The sequence below is a fragment of the Perna viridis genome, chromosome 13 (genome assembly GCF_037379345.1).
Source record: "Perna viridis isolate PV_CMFRI_1.1 ecotype Kerala chromosome 13, ASM3737934v1, whole genome shotgun sequence".
Taxonomy (NCBI): Eukaryota; Metazoa; Mollusca; class Bivalvia; order Mytilida; family Mytilidae; genus Perna; species Perna viridis.
Window position 1 is genome coordinate 15,777,493 of NC_142457.1, and position 14,808 is coordinate 15,792,300.

The window sequence follows — 14,808 nt, forward strand, 5'->3', positions numbered from 1 at the left end:
TTTGTTGTGTATGTCTGTTTTCCATGTCTGGTCTTTGTACCTGGATTACATTCTTATGATTACCGCTATAATCTTGGTTCCCTTGATTACTCTTAATCTGAAAATTATCGTTTTAAAGTTGCCACCACTGAAGCACCTAAAGAAAGCGGATATGATTTGGTTGTGGTATTGGATTCATCTGTGTCAAAGGAATATTTTGACTGGATGAAAACATTCACTCGTAACCTAGCTGGAGTTCTCAGCGTTGACGATGACGAATTCCGCATAGGGCTGCTACGTTATAGCACTGACGCTGACCCACAGTTCGGACTGGATGATTATTCAAAGAGCAATGATATCATGGATGCTGTTGACAATGTAAGATACAAAGATGGTTTGACTAACACAGCCCAAGCAATAGACTACGCTAGGACCAATATGTTCCAGACACCAGAGGGAGATCGGGACTATGCTAGGAACTTTATCCTTCTTGTTACTGGACAAGACGAAAGTTTAAGCACCAACGACGCATGGCGAGCAGCCGAACGGGCAGAAGATAATGGAATACAATTGTATGTTATTGGGATGAATATTCGGGACAGAACTGAACTTGACGAAACATCATCTCATCCTCTTAACATATACCAGTATTTGATCAGAACTGAGAGAGAGCTGGAAGAAGTACCTGCTCAAATCTACGGAGGCCTTCTTGGAAGTAAGTCTAGCATATGATGAGTGATATAACTATATACAATAATCACTTACACATGTTATAATTAAGCTTATTAAAGATAAGCATTTTAATATATTGTTAATGGGATAGCATTTTTTAACATACCAAGGATAAGTAACAATCAAGTGGTTCTTGTCGGTTTCAAATTTCATTGTTTATATGATTCACATGGTGCTTTTACGTATAATTTTTTAAAAATTTTTCAGTGCCAAAGAATCCACCACCAATGCGACCTAGACCTAGTAAGTGCAACTAATTGTAATAATGTTATGTACACCTGAAAGAAGATGCTTTATCAATTGCAACAATGTTTTTATCCGACCGCTATTCGCCATTTGATTTTAGTCAGGCTGTTACTAAAAAGCGCCCTGGAGCGCCTGGAGAGTTTAACCAGGAAAATACAAATGTTGACATGAAACGTTATTGTTGACAATCACCCTGGCTTCAATGTAAAATGAATGTATCATATGGTTGATGCATTACAAAACTATATACCTCTGATAATAATGTTATTTGCGGCCGGCTAAATTAATGTTGTTAACAGATAAGGGGTTTGGTGAACAGTTCTCTAACATATATCATAATTTACGATTTACCAAAAGCAACAAATGTGATGACAAAAAGTATTTCCAGCCCTAATATACATTCTTGAATACATATCATGTTGTACTGAAAGAAACAAATGTAATGAAACAAGAACTTCAGCACTGTACACTGTACTCCTTGTCAGGTAAAATAGTGATTAACAGGAAAAAAGCGGCTTGAAGAAGATATCATGTCGTCTTATGAAGAAAAACAATACTATTATGAAACAGAGTAGTTTTTGCTCAATGGATGTTGCGGGGGTGTGCAAACCCCTTTCTTTTGATAGAAAAAAGTCATTTTCGTGCAAAAAGGGCTAATCATGATATCTGAATCCTACTCTACAGTCCCAATATACACTGTATTCCGTAACAATGTAACATATTTACAGTTCCCACCCTGGTAGTGACCACCTAATTTGTTCTTTACTTTTATTTCATTTATTGCATGATATAAACACATTTCCCAAATTGAACGCCTGAAATCTTTGGTGGCCTCCTCCATTACAAAGTAATGGGAAGGACTCGATCGTAACCCTGACAGGACGCTGTTGTATCTATGACCTTACTCCAATTCACTTCAATATCGCATTTCGTTCTGTGAATAAATATTGTTGTTAAAGAGTAATCAAGGGAACCAAGGTTATAGCGGTAATCAAAAGAATGTAATCCAGGGACAAAGACCTGACATGGAAAACAGACTCACACAACAAAGAACATAGAATAACTAAAATTACACATACAAAGTAACAAACGCAAATGAGCAACTAGAACTCCACTAAAAGCTGGGAGCATGGACCAGGCAACCGCCGAGTTGCTCATAAAAGTCAAGTCTGCGGTAGACTAAAAAGGAAAGGAAAACTACGACACGTTGAACAAACCAGTTTTCATGGCGCAGATGGATACACCGTAACGATCCACGAGTTTATGATGACGGCCATACAACGTTTGTAGTAAATACTTCAATGTTGTAGCAACATAACCCTGCTGCAGAAGCCTATTTGTTAGAAGTCTAGCGCGATACAAAAAGTCTGCGTAGTCTCGGCAAGCTCTGTCATAACGTATGAGTTGTAATATGAACACTTCATACGCAGATGCTGAAGGGATGTTGCCACAGATGAAAGGAAATTTGACAATTTTGAATGAAAAGTCATCAATAGCATACAAACTGTACAGACCCTGCAACACTAGCCCAGTACGCCTACCCAGATTCTTTATTGTGCTAACCCAAGACCCAACAGGAAGTTATTCCGTCCTATCCTGATAATTTTCTGTCACTAGAGCAACCAGTCATCACGTTGCATTCATAGCGGAAAAGCAGTAATCATTTTTTTTATTTCATGGCATAGCTATGGGCTGGAGATTGAACTCGCAAACTTCTGCGCTTTAAGCGAACACTTCCACTTTAGCGTCGAATCAAGCGTTACTCTCGTCACGTAATCTGGCTCCTGTTATATTTAGTTTCACAATTATAAAGATATTGTTTATTATGAGGGTGTTTTATTATCGTGTTTAATTTATGATATCTGATATGCACCTTTTTATCTCGAAAGTCACCCTCATCTGATCCATCAAAAACAAACTAACTTCATCATTTAAGAATCAGTCGTAATAAAAATGCATGTCAAAAACCCACCAAACTCACTTTTATTTTTTTTAAGAAATAATTACTGATTATATAACAAGTCTTAGTTTTTGATTTGGCTCTTGTATACTTTTGAAATAAAAAATATATATATTATGCTTTGAATTTACACTATGCAAGAGTTGCCATTCTTGGTATGGTTTGATTTACTTGATTTTAGTAGATAAATATATGGTATTCTGAAAAGTGCAGATCTGAATACAGATGTGGCTCGAACTCGTGGCAACACCGCCTGCACAAAGTCCAGCGCACCAGACCACTCTGCACTCATGCAAATTTTTGGTCGTTCCAAAAGTTACAGCCCTAACGAATGACCAGGCCAGCGAAAGTTATATTTTTATGTAGCCTATCTGGCTGATTGGGATCAAATTAATGATGCCCTAGATTAATCCTACGTGTTCTACCGCTGTGACAACTTTGGCAATACCGCTGCACAAAGTCAAGAGCCCTAGAGCCTAGACTTTGTGCAGGCAGTGTTGCCATAGATGTCACAGCGGTACGAATTCGAGTCTCGCGGAGGGAACGACCAAAAATTTGCATCGCAAATTTGACAGTTCTAACATGGTTGGGAATTTTTCAGACCTTTCTATACCTTTACTTTATCTTCCTTGTATCAAGTTGATCCGATAGAGCAGTGTATCGACTAGAATCGTCACATTCTGAGACGTGTGTATAATATTGATTTGTAGTGACATGCATCATTAATTTGATCCTCTATCCTACATAATAAATGTAAATGAACTGTCCCGTACTACCATACGTCGTGTACTAAGTTACAGTCCTAGATTAATTCTACGAGGAGGAATGACCCGGCCAGCGAAAGCTATATTTTTATATAGCCTAGCTGGTCGAGTGGTCTAGAGCGCTGGACTTAGTGCGAAGGGAACGACCTGAAATTTGACAGTTCTAACATCGTTGGGAATTTTTCAGACCTTGCCATACGTTTATATATCTTCCCTGTGTTAATTTGATCCGATAGAGCAGTGTAGTGAATAGAATCGTCACTTCTGAGACGTTTATATATATATATATATATATATATATATATAGACTGAAAGAGCAGCATTTGTTTAGTGGGTTTTCTATGCCATGAATCACTATACCATTGGCAGTGTATGAATTTCATATGGACTGGTACATAATGTTCTTGAATACAAGAGTTACTCATATCCACTGACATAATACACACGTTTAGCAGAGTGTAGAAGTATTATGATTGATGGGGTACAAATTTTATTGGTTTTCGTGGGTTAGGCAAACCTACTATTTCTACGGGTCTATATATTCCTAGTTGTTCTGAAGATTTTATTCGGTTTTCCAATAAGTCAAGCATCATTTAGTTATGTGCGGCACGTTTAGCATTTGAAAGATTTGTTACGCAAGGCGCCTTTATAAGATACGTTTATTTAAGTAAGTATGAAAACATAAATGTATATATAAAAACTAACATATACTGATACTTTCAGACAAACCTACTGTTAGAGTGGTACGACCGGTGTACCGTGTGTCATATGGTAGTCCAGGTACCCTTGAGTGTATTGTTGACTCACGCCCACAACATTCTGATGTAACGTGGTACAGAGTGAACAATGGTGTCAGAACACTGGTTACTATCAATAATAATTACGATGGGGCCACAGTGAGCAGACCCTCGTTGACCATAAGAAATGTAGATTTTGCTGATGCTGGTTCTTACGTTTGCTCAGCGGAGAACCCAGCGGGAAGAGGATACAGTGACGAGACATCAGTTAAACTACTCGGAGGTACATCAATACAAATAAACAAATAATCAAATCAGCGACTAATTGTGCAAATAAATAAATGCTACATTTAATTGCAGATGTTGCACAAAAAGACGTCAGGCACTAATGCCTTCAAAAACCTGGAATTTTACTTCGAAAAAGAAATTATACTAGTTGATCGTCGTTATTAATGTAAGAATTTAATATCGCGTTACAAAATTTAACTGTAATGAGGAAACATGGTTACTATGTAGAACCATTATTTTTGCTATCAAAATTGACACGTGAACAAATAACTGAACAATTGAAATAACGGATGAGCATCTTTAGATGTAACTTCGATAGTTTTCAAAGTGGCAGCTCTATCCACATGAAATATATGACAAAACATTAAGTTCATCCATGCTTGTATAGGATATTTTCTTTACCGTGTTTGTTATGATTCTATTTGTTCTTTTACAAAGTTCAAGAAGGTCATAAGGTGACTGAACATTTTGCTCGTTTACATTTTGTTATAACATCTTTATCGGTATAGTTGTACAATATGTTAGACTTGCATATTTTGTTTGTTTGTTTGTGCTGTATATTCATGACTCGACGATCCGATACTTATTAAGTTTACTAGCTGATAGCTTCATTTAGACGGATTTGTTAATGGCATGTTCTAATTGGAAGTGCTACACATCTCTTTAGACCATAGCCATGGCTAAAGATATGTGGTAAACACATGTCCCTCATTTCGTGCAACACTTAGTCTCTGCGTCTATTCAAAGTATACAGAAACTATGCCTATAAAAATAGAAATAAATCAGTATCGCTCCGGATAAAACAATACGACATTAATGGTCAGCCTGTGGTAAAACAATGATAAAATTGAGTTTTATTTTTGGTTTTATACTTTTCTGTTTATGTGCATTACGATAAAAGTGATAACTTGATTTTTTTTGCTGTTTTTCAAGATCCCCCAACTGTCAGTATTCCCCTAAGCGAGTATACCGCTCCCGTCGGCGACAAAGTGACTATAAACTGTGAGGTCAGTGCAAATCCCCCTGCAACAAGAGTATACTGGAAAAGGAATGATGGACGTATCGTCACGTCTTCTGGACGATACTCCCAAATTTCTCCTTCTTCTCCTTCATTAACCATCACAGATCTTCAAACAGTAGATATTGGAGGGTACCAGTGTTTTGCTGAAAACCAGTTTGGTGTATCAAGTGATACAACAGCCTTAAAAGTAACACGTATGTAATTTTTTTTTTACGATTTATGATATTGCTACAATACATACTAGCACTATGATAGAAATCAAAACGCCAGAGCAAAGCTCACTGAAAAACCACTCGTCCTAACTAAGATACCCAGTAGCTTTACACGATAATGTTAAACAGGTAGTCAGTGTCACTTCAGTCTGACATTGAATATCACCATATATTGATTTCTATCAAAACGTCAAATTGCTGTGATAAGTGGCATTAGAAGCGGAGGCGATAAAAGATTTAAAAAGCAGTCTTTGTAAGAATCAAGCACATTCAGTAATATGTGATAGACCCCCAAAAAGGCTACACAAGTTTTTGTATGTTTAAATAACAATTTGCTTAATAGGTATATATGCTGGAATGTATAATTATTCTTGCCAATCTTTCTGCTCTTAGGAGATAATCAATATTTAAAGTCCAACAGTTTCTGTTGAATTTTAATGTCATTTACAGAGTTATCTCCCTTAATTTTGAATTCCACAGTACATTCTTCATAATTTATATCTTTTTATGAACAATGGTTTTATGAAAAGCCACATGTTACTGTTTGTTTACTTAAACATTTTGAACAATATATATAAAGGGAAAAAAACATGAAGGCTTTCCAACCGTGAATCCCATTTTGCATGATTCTCAAATGGAGTGCTAATTAATGATAACAGTTTAAACGGATCTTAATGCATGTGAAAATTCAGGCTGTTGTTCAAATGTACGACTAATATTGAACAGACTATCATAAACTATCTATTAATTGATTTCGATTTAATAAAACGATAATATTTTTGCATTATCACAAGTGGCTTTATGGTCTTATTGTCATTATGAACTGTTTTTTTTTAGTACCAATAACTCTCCCACCAACGGAAAAACGTAAGTATTGTCGCTATTGCAAATGTCTGTGGCGTGTAAATTAAGTTAAATAGCCAATTTTCTCGCCTTAGAGGTTAACATCGTTTGCTTTGTCCTTGAATTACCATGATCATTCAAGCATGTTTCTTGCCCATTTTCTCCATTAATATTTTCTATGAAAAGAGGAACAAAATCCTCTCACGCTCGCTTGCATTTAACAGTTAAGAATACATTTAAAATATAAAAAAATAAGAACAACAACAAATGTAAAGGCAAAAGGTGAACAAGATTTTACTACAATTGGTGTACTTTTATTATTTTTATTGAAACTGCAATAACTTGTAGAATCATATTTGTTCGCAATAGGTGAATGTAAGATTTATCTAGTTTTATGTTTACAGCTTGTGGTCTTGCAAAAGTTGATATTGTCATTATTTTGGATTCATCAACTAGTGTCGGAACAAAAAATTATGAGAAAATGAAGAATTTCTGCAAAGATTTCCTGTCCAATGCTGATCTTGATTCTGGTGCTGTTAGAATTGGTATTGTGTCCTACAGTACAGGTGTCTATGTTGAGTTCCAGTTGAACAGCTTTTCCTCCTCCAAAGATGTTATGGAAGCTATTGACAATATTCCATATAGATACGGTAGTACAAACACAGCTGATGGACTCAAAACAATGAGGACTGAAATGTTTACCACAGCTAACGGTGACCGAGATGGAGTTCCTAATATTGTATTAATTTTGACAGACGGTGTGTCTAACATTAATTCCCGGAGAACCATTCCAGAAGCTAAGCTTGCAAGAGCTGACAACATCCACATTTATGCTGTTGGTATTGGCTTACAGGATACACGTGAATTGGATGCCATAGCAACTCCACCAAAAGAAGAAAACAGCTTCAACGTACAGGACTTCGATGAATTAGCCGCACTTAGTGACCAGGTGTTCCAAGCCTTCTGTCCAGGTAGATATGTCCATTACAAAAATTATATTGCAATATAATTTTACAATTGTAATAGTTGTAAATCAACTAATACATTTCATTGATTCAGAAAATGAATAATATTAACAACTGGGGTTCAAACTATTGTTAAGCATGCTTATATTTTTTGTAAAGAACATAGAAGTTAAACAATTCGTATAAATAGCTGTAAATCCCCCTACATTTTCTGTGTGCTTCGTAGAAGGAATTAGTATTGTTTTTAACAATGAATTTCTCCTACAATTAGGACGTGAAGTAGAGGAAACGTTCTATCTATGCATGTAGAAAATCTAGATGATTACTTTTTGAGAGAGATAGAGCACTTAAATTTTCATTACAAAAGACCGATGTACATGCAGTTGAAAATTATAACTTGCATATTCTAATAATTAGTTTTGTGTATATATAGTTATCCCGACACGAGGAAACATATTAAAGGGGATTGATTTACACTATTTCTCTAAATATTATTAGTTAAGTATTTAACTTAGGATTTCAACACAGCTTCTGTTTTTTAAAATATACATTATATCTTATTCGCCATTGAAATGCAAAGAATGAACACCACAGAAATTGATACGAAACGGAAATAAATCTTTCAGATCTTATTTATCATGATGCACAGTACTTGAATGTGGAACACTTCCCAATTCAGTGGTATACAAGGGGATTTTTTTTTTTTTTTTTGGGGGGGGGGGGGGTCGGAATTTTGAAAGGGTAGGATGGGAGAATTAGATTTTGTAGTATTCATTGGTATGAAAAATATTTTAAATTTAATAAAAAAAATAACAGTGTATACAGTCTTTGTAAACAAAATTGAAATATAAAATTTAATTTGAATATGTACATATTTGATACGTAATATGCAATGGGGATTCTATGGGGGATGGGGATTTTTCAATTGGGAATATAGATAGTATATAGTGGAAGTTGGAAATTAATACCATTCGAGTTTCTAGAAGAAAAAAAAAACAGAGGACGCCTACCCTATCGGTGCACCTGGTTCCTGCTCGCAGTTTTTAGTGGAGTCCGAGTTGCTCATTTGCTTCTGTTACTTTTTATGTATGATTTTACTTACTATATGTTCTTTGTTGTGTATGTCTGTTTTCCCTGTCTGGTCTTTGTCCCTGGATTGCATTCTTTTGATTACCGCTATAACCTTGGTTTCCTTGATTACTCTGTAACATGTATTGTTTTGTTACAGTTGCAACAACAGTAGCACCAAAGGACGACGGTTATGATCTGGTAGTTGTTCTTGATTCATCTGTTTCGGAAGAATATTTCGATTGGATGAAGTCGTTCACTAAAAATTTGGCTGGTACGTTAAGCGTAGACGATGACGAATTCCGTATTGGTTTATTGAGATACAGTACGGATTCCGATCTTCAGTTTGGTTTAGATGATTATAAAAAGACCAGTGACATACAAGATGCTGTTGATAACATCAAGTACAGAGGAGGTCAGACTAATACAGCTGCGGCTATTGATTATGCCAGAACCGATATGTTCAGGCCTCCAGAAGGTGATCGGGACTACGCAAGGAACTTTATTTTATTAATAACAGGCCAAGATAAGAGTTTGAGCACAAACGATGCTTGGCGTGCAGCTGAACGAGCAGAAGATGACGGCATCCAGTTATATGTTATTGGTCTTAATATTACCGATAGAACAGAGCTAGACGAAACTTCCTCACATCCCCTTAGTACTTACCAGTATCTTATACGAAATAAGGATGAACTTGATGGAATACCACCTCAGATTTACGAAGGACTTCTTGGAAGTAAGTCATTATACACAGATGAAACGAAATTAAGAATGAACAAAAATATACTACCTTAAATAAAAATTCTGTGGTATTAAACTAGTGGGGAAAAAAAGAGCAAAATTAGAATGTCTCAAGTAAACGCATTTGAAAAGGACTTGTAACTGATTGAGTTTCAAACGTGTATTGGTAGTTTTTGTTATCATATGTATTTTATTTACCCAAATAAGCAGTACCTCAACTTATTTTATAAGATGCGTTAATTTGAATAACCTTTCCGTGTATTTAAGTAGCTGTCTTTGTAAGAATCATGCAAAATCAGAAAAATGTGACACACCCCAAAAAGGCTACATATTTTTATTTTTGTAATTAAGTTGTTTTATCTACATTCTATTTTACGAAATTCGACCATTTCAATCCTTGACCCATTTTCTATAATAAAAATTGGAATTAATTTGTTTTCAATAATTTAGTTTGGAATTTGTTGAATTTATTTCTTCAGTGCCGAAGAATCCACCTCCGATGCGTCCAAGACCAAGTAAGTACGATATATCTTAAGAACTGTTGCACCCTATACATTGTATATTATAACATCGTTATTGTATGCTTCCTTCTGAATTTTAACGATAAATTAATTTTGATATATTTTAAAATTGATGAATTGGAAATTTAGATCGGGTACTTCTGAGTAAGGTATAGCTCGCTATGATTTCAAATGTGTTTGTACTTGACCGATGACTTGTTGACTTCTAAAATAATTTTTGCAATTAAGAAGTAAAATTAAAAAAAAACAATCAAATTTTGCTTTTTTTCAACTTTGCTACTTTTTTGATACTCAATTTGCTATTAGTTTTGGGAATCATCCTGCTTGACAATATTTACTTGAAATAATACTAAAACGAATTAATTGACTGGTCTTTAGCAAAACCATCTGTAAGAGTTACTCGACCAGAATATAGAGTTCCACATGGCAGTCCTGTAACCTTAGAATGTATTGTCGATTCTTACCCACGCCATACAAATGTCAGATGGTACAGAATGACCAATGGCGTCAGAGATAGGTCACCTTTGCGTTTAACCAACAATAATGAAGGAGCGTCTGTAAACACGCCATCTCTTACTATTAGAAGTACCGAAATGAATGATGTTGGGTCATATGTTTGCTCAGCTGAAAACGCTGCTGGTGTTGGATATAGTGGTGAAACTTCAGTTGTAGTCAGCGGAGGTAAATGCAGAAATAAATCAGAAAGCATAGAATATTTTCATATGAGAGTAGGCAATATAAAGAAGTCCATATAAGTAAAGATTATTGAAATAATGTTATCCCATTTAAATGAAATATTGCTAATGATAATAATAATTGCTTCTTGTTTTAGGTATATGATACTTTGCCAGTGTTTATTATATTGGATGATAGAGACAACTATCTTCAAAATACTTCATGCTGTCAATAGATTGATGTATTTACAATGTAGAAGTTGGCTTAATATAAATAAGGCATACGTTGTTAGCTATTTGGTTTCAGTCCGATATCAAATTCCTTTTCTGTTGGACTTACGCAAGTGAGGCTAAACAAAGACCCAATACGCATTTTATATATTTTTCTCTATATTTAGCAGATTACTGTATATGGTTCTCAACTAAAGTCTTTATTGTCCTATTGCAAAACTGTTGTATACTGCTTTTTGAAAAGCATTGGCGATTTTTTTCAGATTTGTCTTAGTATAAGTATTGCAAGAAAGACAAACTGAAGATATATTTATATATTCCGTGTTGGTATAAACTTACTATTTACTCAAATATACCATCCCCAATTCACTATTGTCCCCATCTCAATTCGCCATAGATAATTCCCTATTCTTTCTGGAAAAATCTCCATTGCACTTTTCTTTATTAAGTATTTTCATTATCAATTGAAATTTATATTTGTTATTGTCCGGCATTCACTATGTTATATTTGATTAGATTTTACGTATGAATACAAACTTCCCAATACTCATTCCTCCATGGGAAGTTTTCCCCCAAACAAGTACTGTAAGTATAAGGACCAAATAAAACTTAGTCAACTGATACACCATTTCTACATGTTTTCTGGTTTGGTTTCAGAACCCATAGTTCAGACGACAGAGAATCGTAAGTTCTAATAAACCTTGCTACTTCAAAAAACTATAACGCAAACATATTTGAAAACTTACACAGTTATTCGTAACATATTTCGATACAAATAACACAGAAAAAAAAACAAAAACAAAAACAAAAACAAAAAAACCAAGCAAACAAAACATTAATCAAACAACCTTTAATGCGGAACAATGATCTGTATCATCTGCAGATATTACAAATTCTATAAACTGGCATTTTTATTGAATTATAGATACACAGACTGGACGTATAATTGACATTTGAACTAATCATACCGCAATGGTATCAAATGTTTAATTACAACCTAATATCTCATTCTAAAATTTGAACTTACTTTTGTGGTGATAATTCCATGCGTATATTTCAGCTTGTGGCCTATCCAAAGTTGATATTGTTATTATTTTGGATTCATCGACTAGCGTCGGTGACGACAATTACGAAAAGATGAAGGATTTTTGTAAAGATTTTCTACAAAATGCTGATCTTGATTCTGGTGCAGTAAGAGTTGGTATTGTTTCCTACAGTACAGGTGTTTATGTTGAGTTCCAAATGAACAGCTACTCTTCCTCCAAGACCGTAATGGAGGCCATTGACAATATTCCATATCGATACGGCAGTACCAACACAGCAGATGGAATCAAAGTGGTGAGGACTGAAATGTTTACGGCTGCAAATGGTGACCGAGACAATGTTCCTGATATTGTTCTTATTCTTACTGATGGTGTTTCAAACATCAATTCGCGAAGGACTATTCCAGAAGCAGTTTTGGCAAGGGATCAGGGTATACATATTTACGCTGTCGGTATTGGGCTTCAAGATACTCGCGAGTTGGATGCCATGGCAACACCTCCGAAGGAGGAGAATAGTTTTAATGTTCAAAGCTTTGACGAGTTAGCAACATTAAGTGACAAAGTTTTCCAAGCTTTTTGTCCTACAGGTGTGTATGACTGATAAAAACGCCTTTTAAGCTATTATATCATAATTTAATTTCAAAAGTAACACTTTTTCTGATTGGATAAAAAAGTTTGTCTATCACTTCATTGACCAAATTTTGTCATGTGATTGTGACGTCATTAACCTTTTTTGCTGATTTATTACTCAAATTTTTATGCTAAAATTAAATTATAAGATTTAATATATTGTTTGTTATATTGTTTTTTCGGTTTATTTGAAATTAACTTACGTGATTGACGTTATTTCCTCATAGAAAAAATATAAGTCATTCCATAAATGTCAAATTGACTTTTACAGAAATTAGGTACATTTGAGGAATATGTTCTAGAAAACAAAAAAAGCAGAATATATCAGTCTTGCCCATATTACTTATAACAATCTACAATACTACACAAATGAATAGATAGAGATAAGAAATTAGACATTCATAAAGGACTCCACACTTTCATGGCTGTTTCGTTAGTTTCTTACCGTTTGAACATAATTCTTCCCCGCATTGATGATGTAAAAAATACTTTCTAGGGCATTTACTTTTACCAAAATTACTCATTATTCATGCAACATATTAATAAAAGTTCTCAAGCGTTTATTTCCCAAAACAATAAAACTGCATAGTTAATTAGCTCCATATATATATATATCCTGCATTCTTCTAATTTATTTAATAGATAATGATTTCAAAACAAATGCATAAAGCTATTTTGAATTGGTATAAAATGCTGTGAATTCGTTGGTTGTTGTCATCAATTTCATTCAACGTAAATTGAGATATTTCTTCTGGAATTTGAATCCGTGGTTCGTTTGAAACACTAAAGTATCATGGAAAATGTTACCCATCGAAAAATTGAACCTACAAAGTATTGGTGCCATGAACTTTCACATTATTGTTTAATTGCTTTTTTTCTATCGAAAGCTACAACAACGGCTGTCCCATTACCAGACGGTTACGATATTGTGCTAATGATGGATTCATCCGTTCAAAAGGATCAGTTTAACGGCTGGATGAAGAGATACGCAAAAAGATTTGTCAATCAGTTAAGTCTAGATGATGACCAGTATAGACTAGGTTTACTGAGATTCGGTTCGGATGCCAATATTCAATTCAATATGAATAAATTCGACAGTAAGGCTGATATTCTGAACGCTGTCGATAACGTTAAATTTAAAGGCAGTAGTGGTACTGATGTCGCTAAGGCTTTGGATACTGCTAGACAAAAGATGTTCAGACCAAGAAAGGGTGATAGAGATTACGCAAGAAACTATATCGTGTTGCTTACCGGAAATGAGAGAAGTGATGATACAAACGAAGCTTGGGCAGCTGCAGAGCGAGCAGAAGATGATGGAATAGGAATTTATGTTGTTGGATATGGAATAAATGATCGAACCGAGTTGGACCAAACTTCATCGCATCCTCTTTCTATATATCAGTATATTGTAGGAGACGAACAAACCCTTGATGATGTGCCATTCAAACTTGACAGGGCTGTCAAAGGATGTAAGTTCAATAATTCAAATATTGTTTTTTTTTACTTAAAATTTAAGTATTAAATATTTTACCTCTGTTATTATCTTATTATCCTCTTATTAACACGATGAATGTTTTATCACAACTACAGTGTGTTATTTTTTCCGACACTTTGGGTTTTTATATTGCCTGAGTTTTCAGAAAGTTATTTTTTTTCATTAAATATTAAATTATTACACGTAGGCGTCCTAACAAATAATTATCAAGACCGCATTCCCTTTAGTTTTCTTAGTTTCATATAAAATTACTGTCTTCTTTTGTTTTTATTTCATACGCATAAAATGTCCTGAGTATAGGAGATTTCATTGGGCACTTGAATTCGTGGTCTGTGAGTCAACCAGAACTTAACGTTTCCGATAGTAGCATATTCCTTCTTTCTGTTAGAAATACCACAGACATTGTGGAAGCATGCAGCATTTTGTGTGGATATGTGTTTCATAACATTGAGCTTTTGCTATGTCTTTTTTTAACGGGGATTTTTAAATCCATTTTGTTACCTTACAACACCCGTTACCGGAGCAGAGTTGGAAACTACCAAGAATACCAAATATCTCTCCAAGTTAACTCTGACATTTTATTACTTAGGTACAGGTAGTCCCAAAGCTGAACTAGGACTAATCACCAATTGACTTGTCGCTTCAAAAATAATTTAGG

At 34.7% G+C, this 14,808-nt stretch overlaps 1 protein-coding gene across 20 annotated transcripts in view; it reads left to right on the plus strand.

Moving 5' to 3' along the window:
- LOC148599731 (uncharacterized) overlaps positions 1–14,808 on the plus strand; it is a 213,592-nt gene that overhangs the window by 157,454 nt on the left and 41,330 nt on the right. For 19 of the 20 annotated variants that reach the window (XM_088559211.1, XM_088559217.1, XM_088559219.1 and 16 more), the window contains 12 exons: positions 119–694; positions 919–954; positions 4,405–4,701; positions 5,640–5,921; positions 6,777–6,806; positions 7,187–7,753; positions 8,976–9,551; positions 10,036–10,071; positions 10,456–10,758; positions 11,640–11,666; positions 12,043–12,612; positions 13,543–14,124. In XM_088559211.1, the coding sequence (XP_088415337.1) occupies positions 119–694; positions 919–954; positions 4,405–4,701; positions 5,640–5,921; positions 6,777–6,806; positions 7,187–7,753; positions 8,976–9,551; positions 10,036–10,071; positions 10,456–10,758; positions 11,640–11,666; positions 12,043–12,612; positions 13,543–14,124 (3,882 nt within the window). The remainder of the gene's footprint in view (positions 1–118; positions 695–918; positions 955–4,404; positions 4,702–5,639; positions 5,922–6,776; positions 6,807–7,186; positions 7,754–8,975; positions 9,552–10,035; positions 10,072–10,455; positions 10,759–11,639; positions 11,667–12,042; positions 12,613–13,542; positions 14,125–14,808) is intronic. The other variant, XM_088559222.1, reaches the window with a different exon arrangement.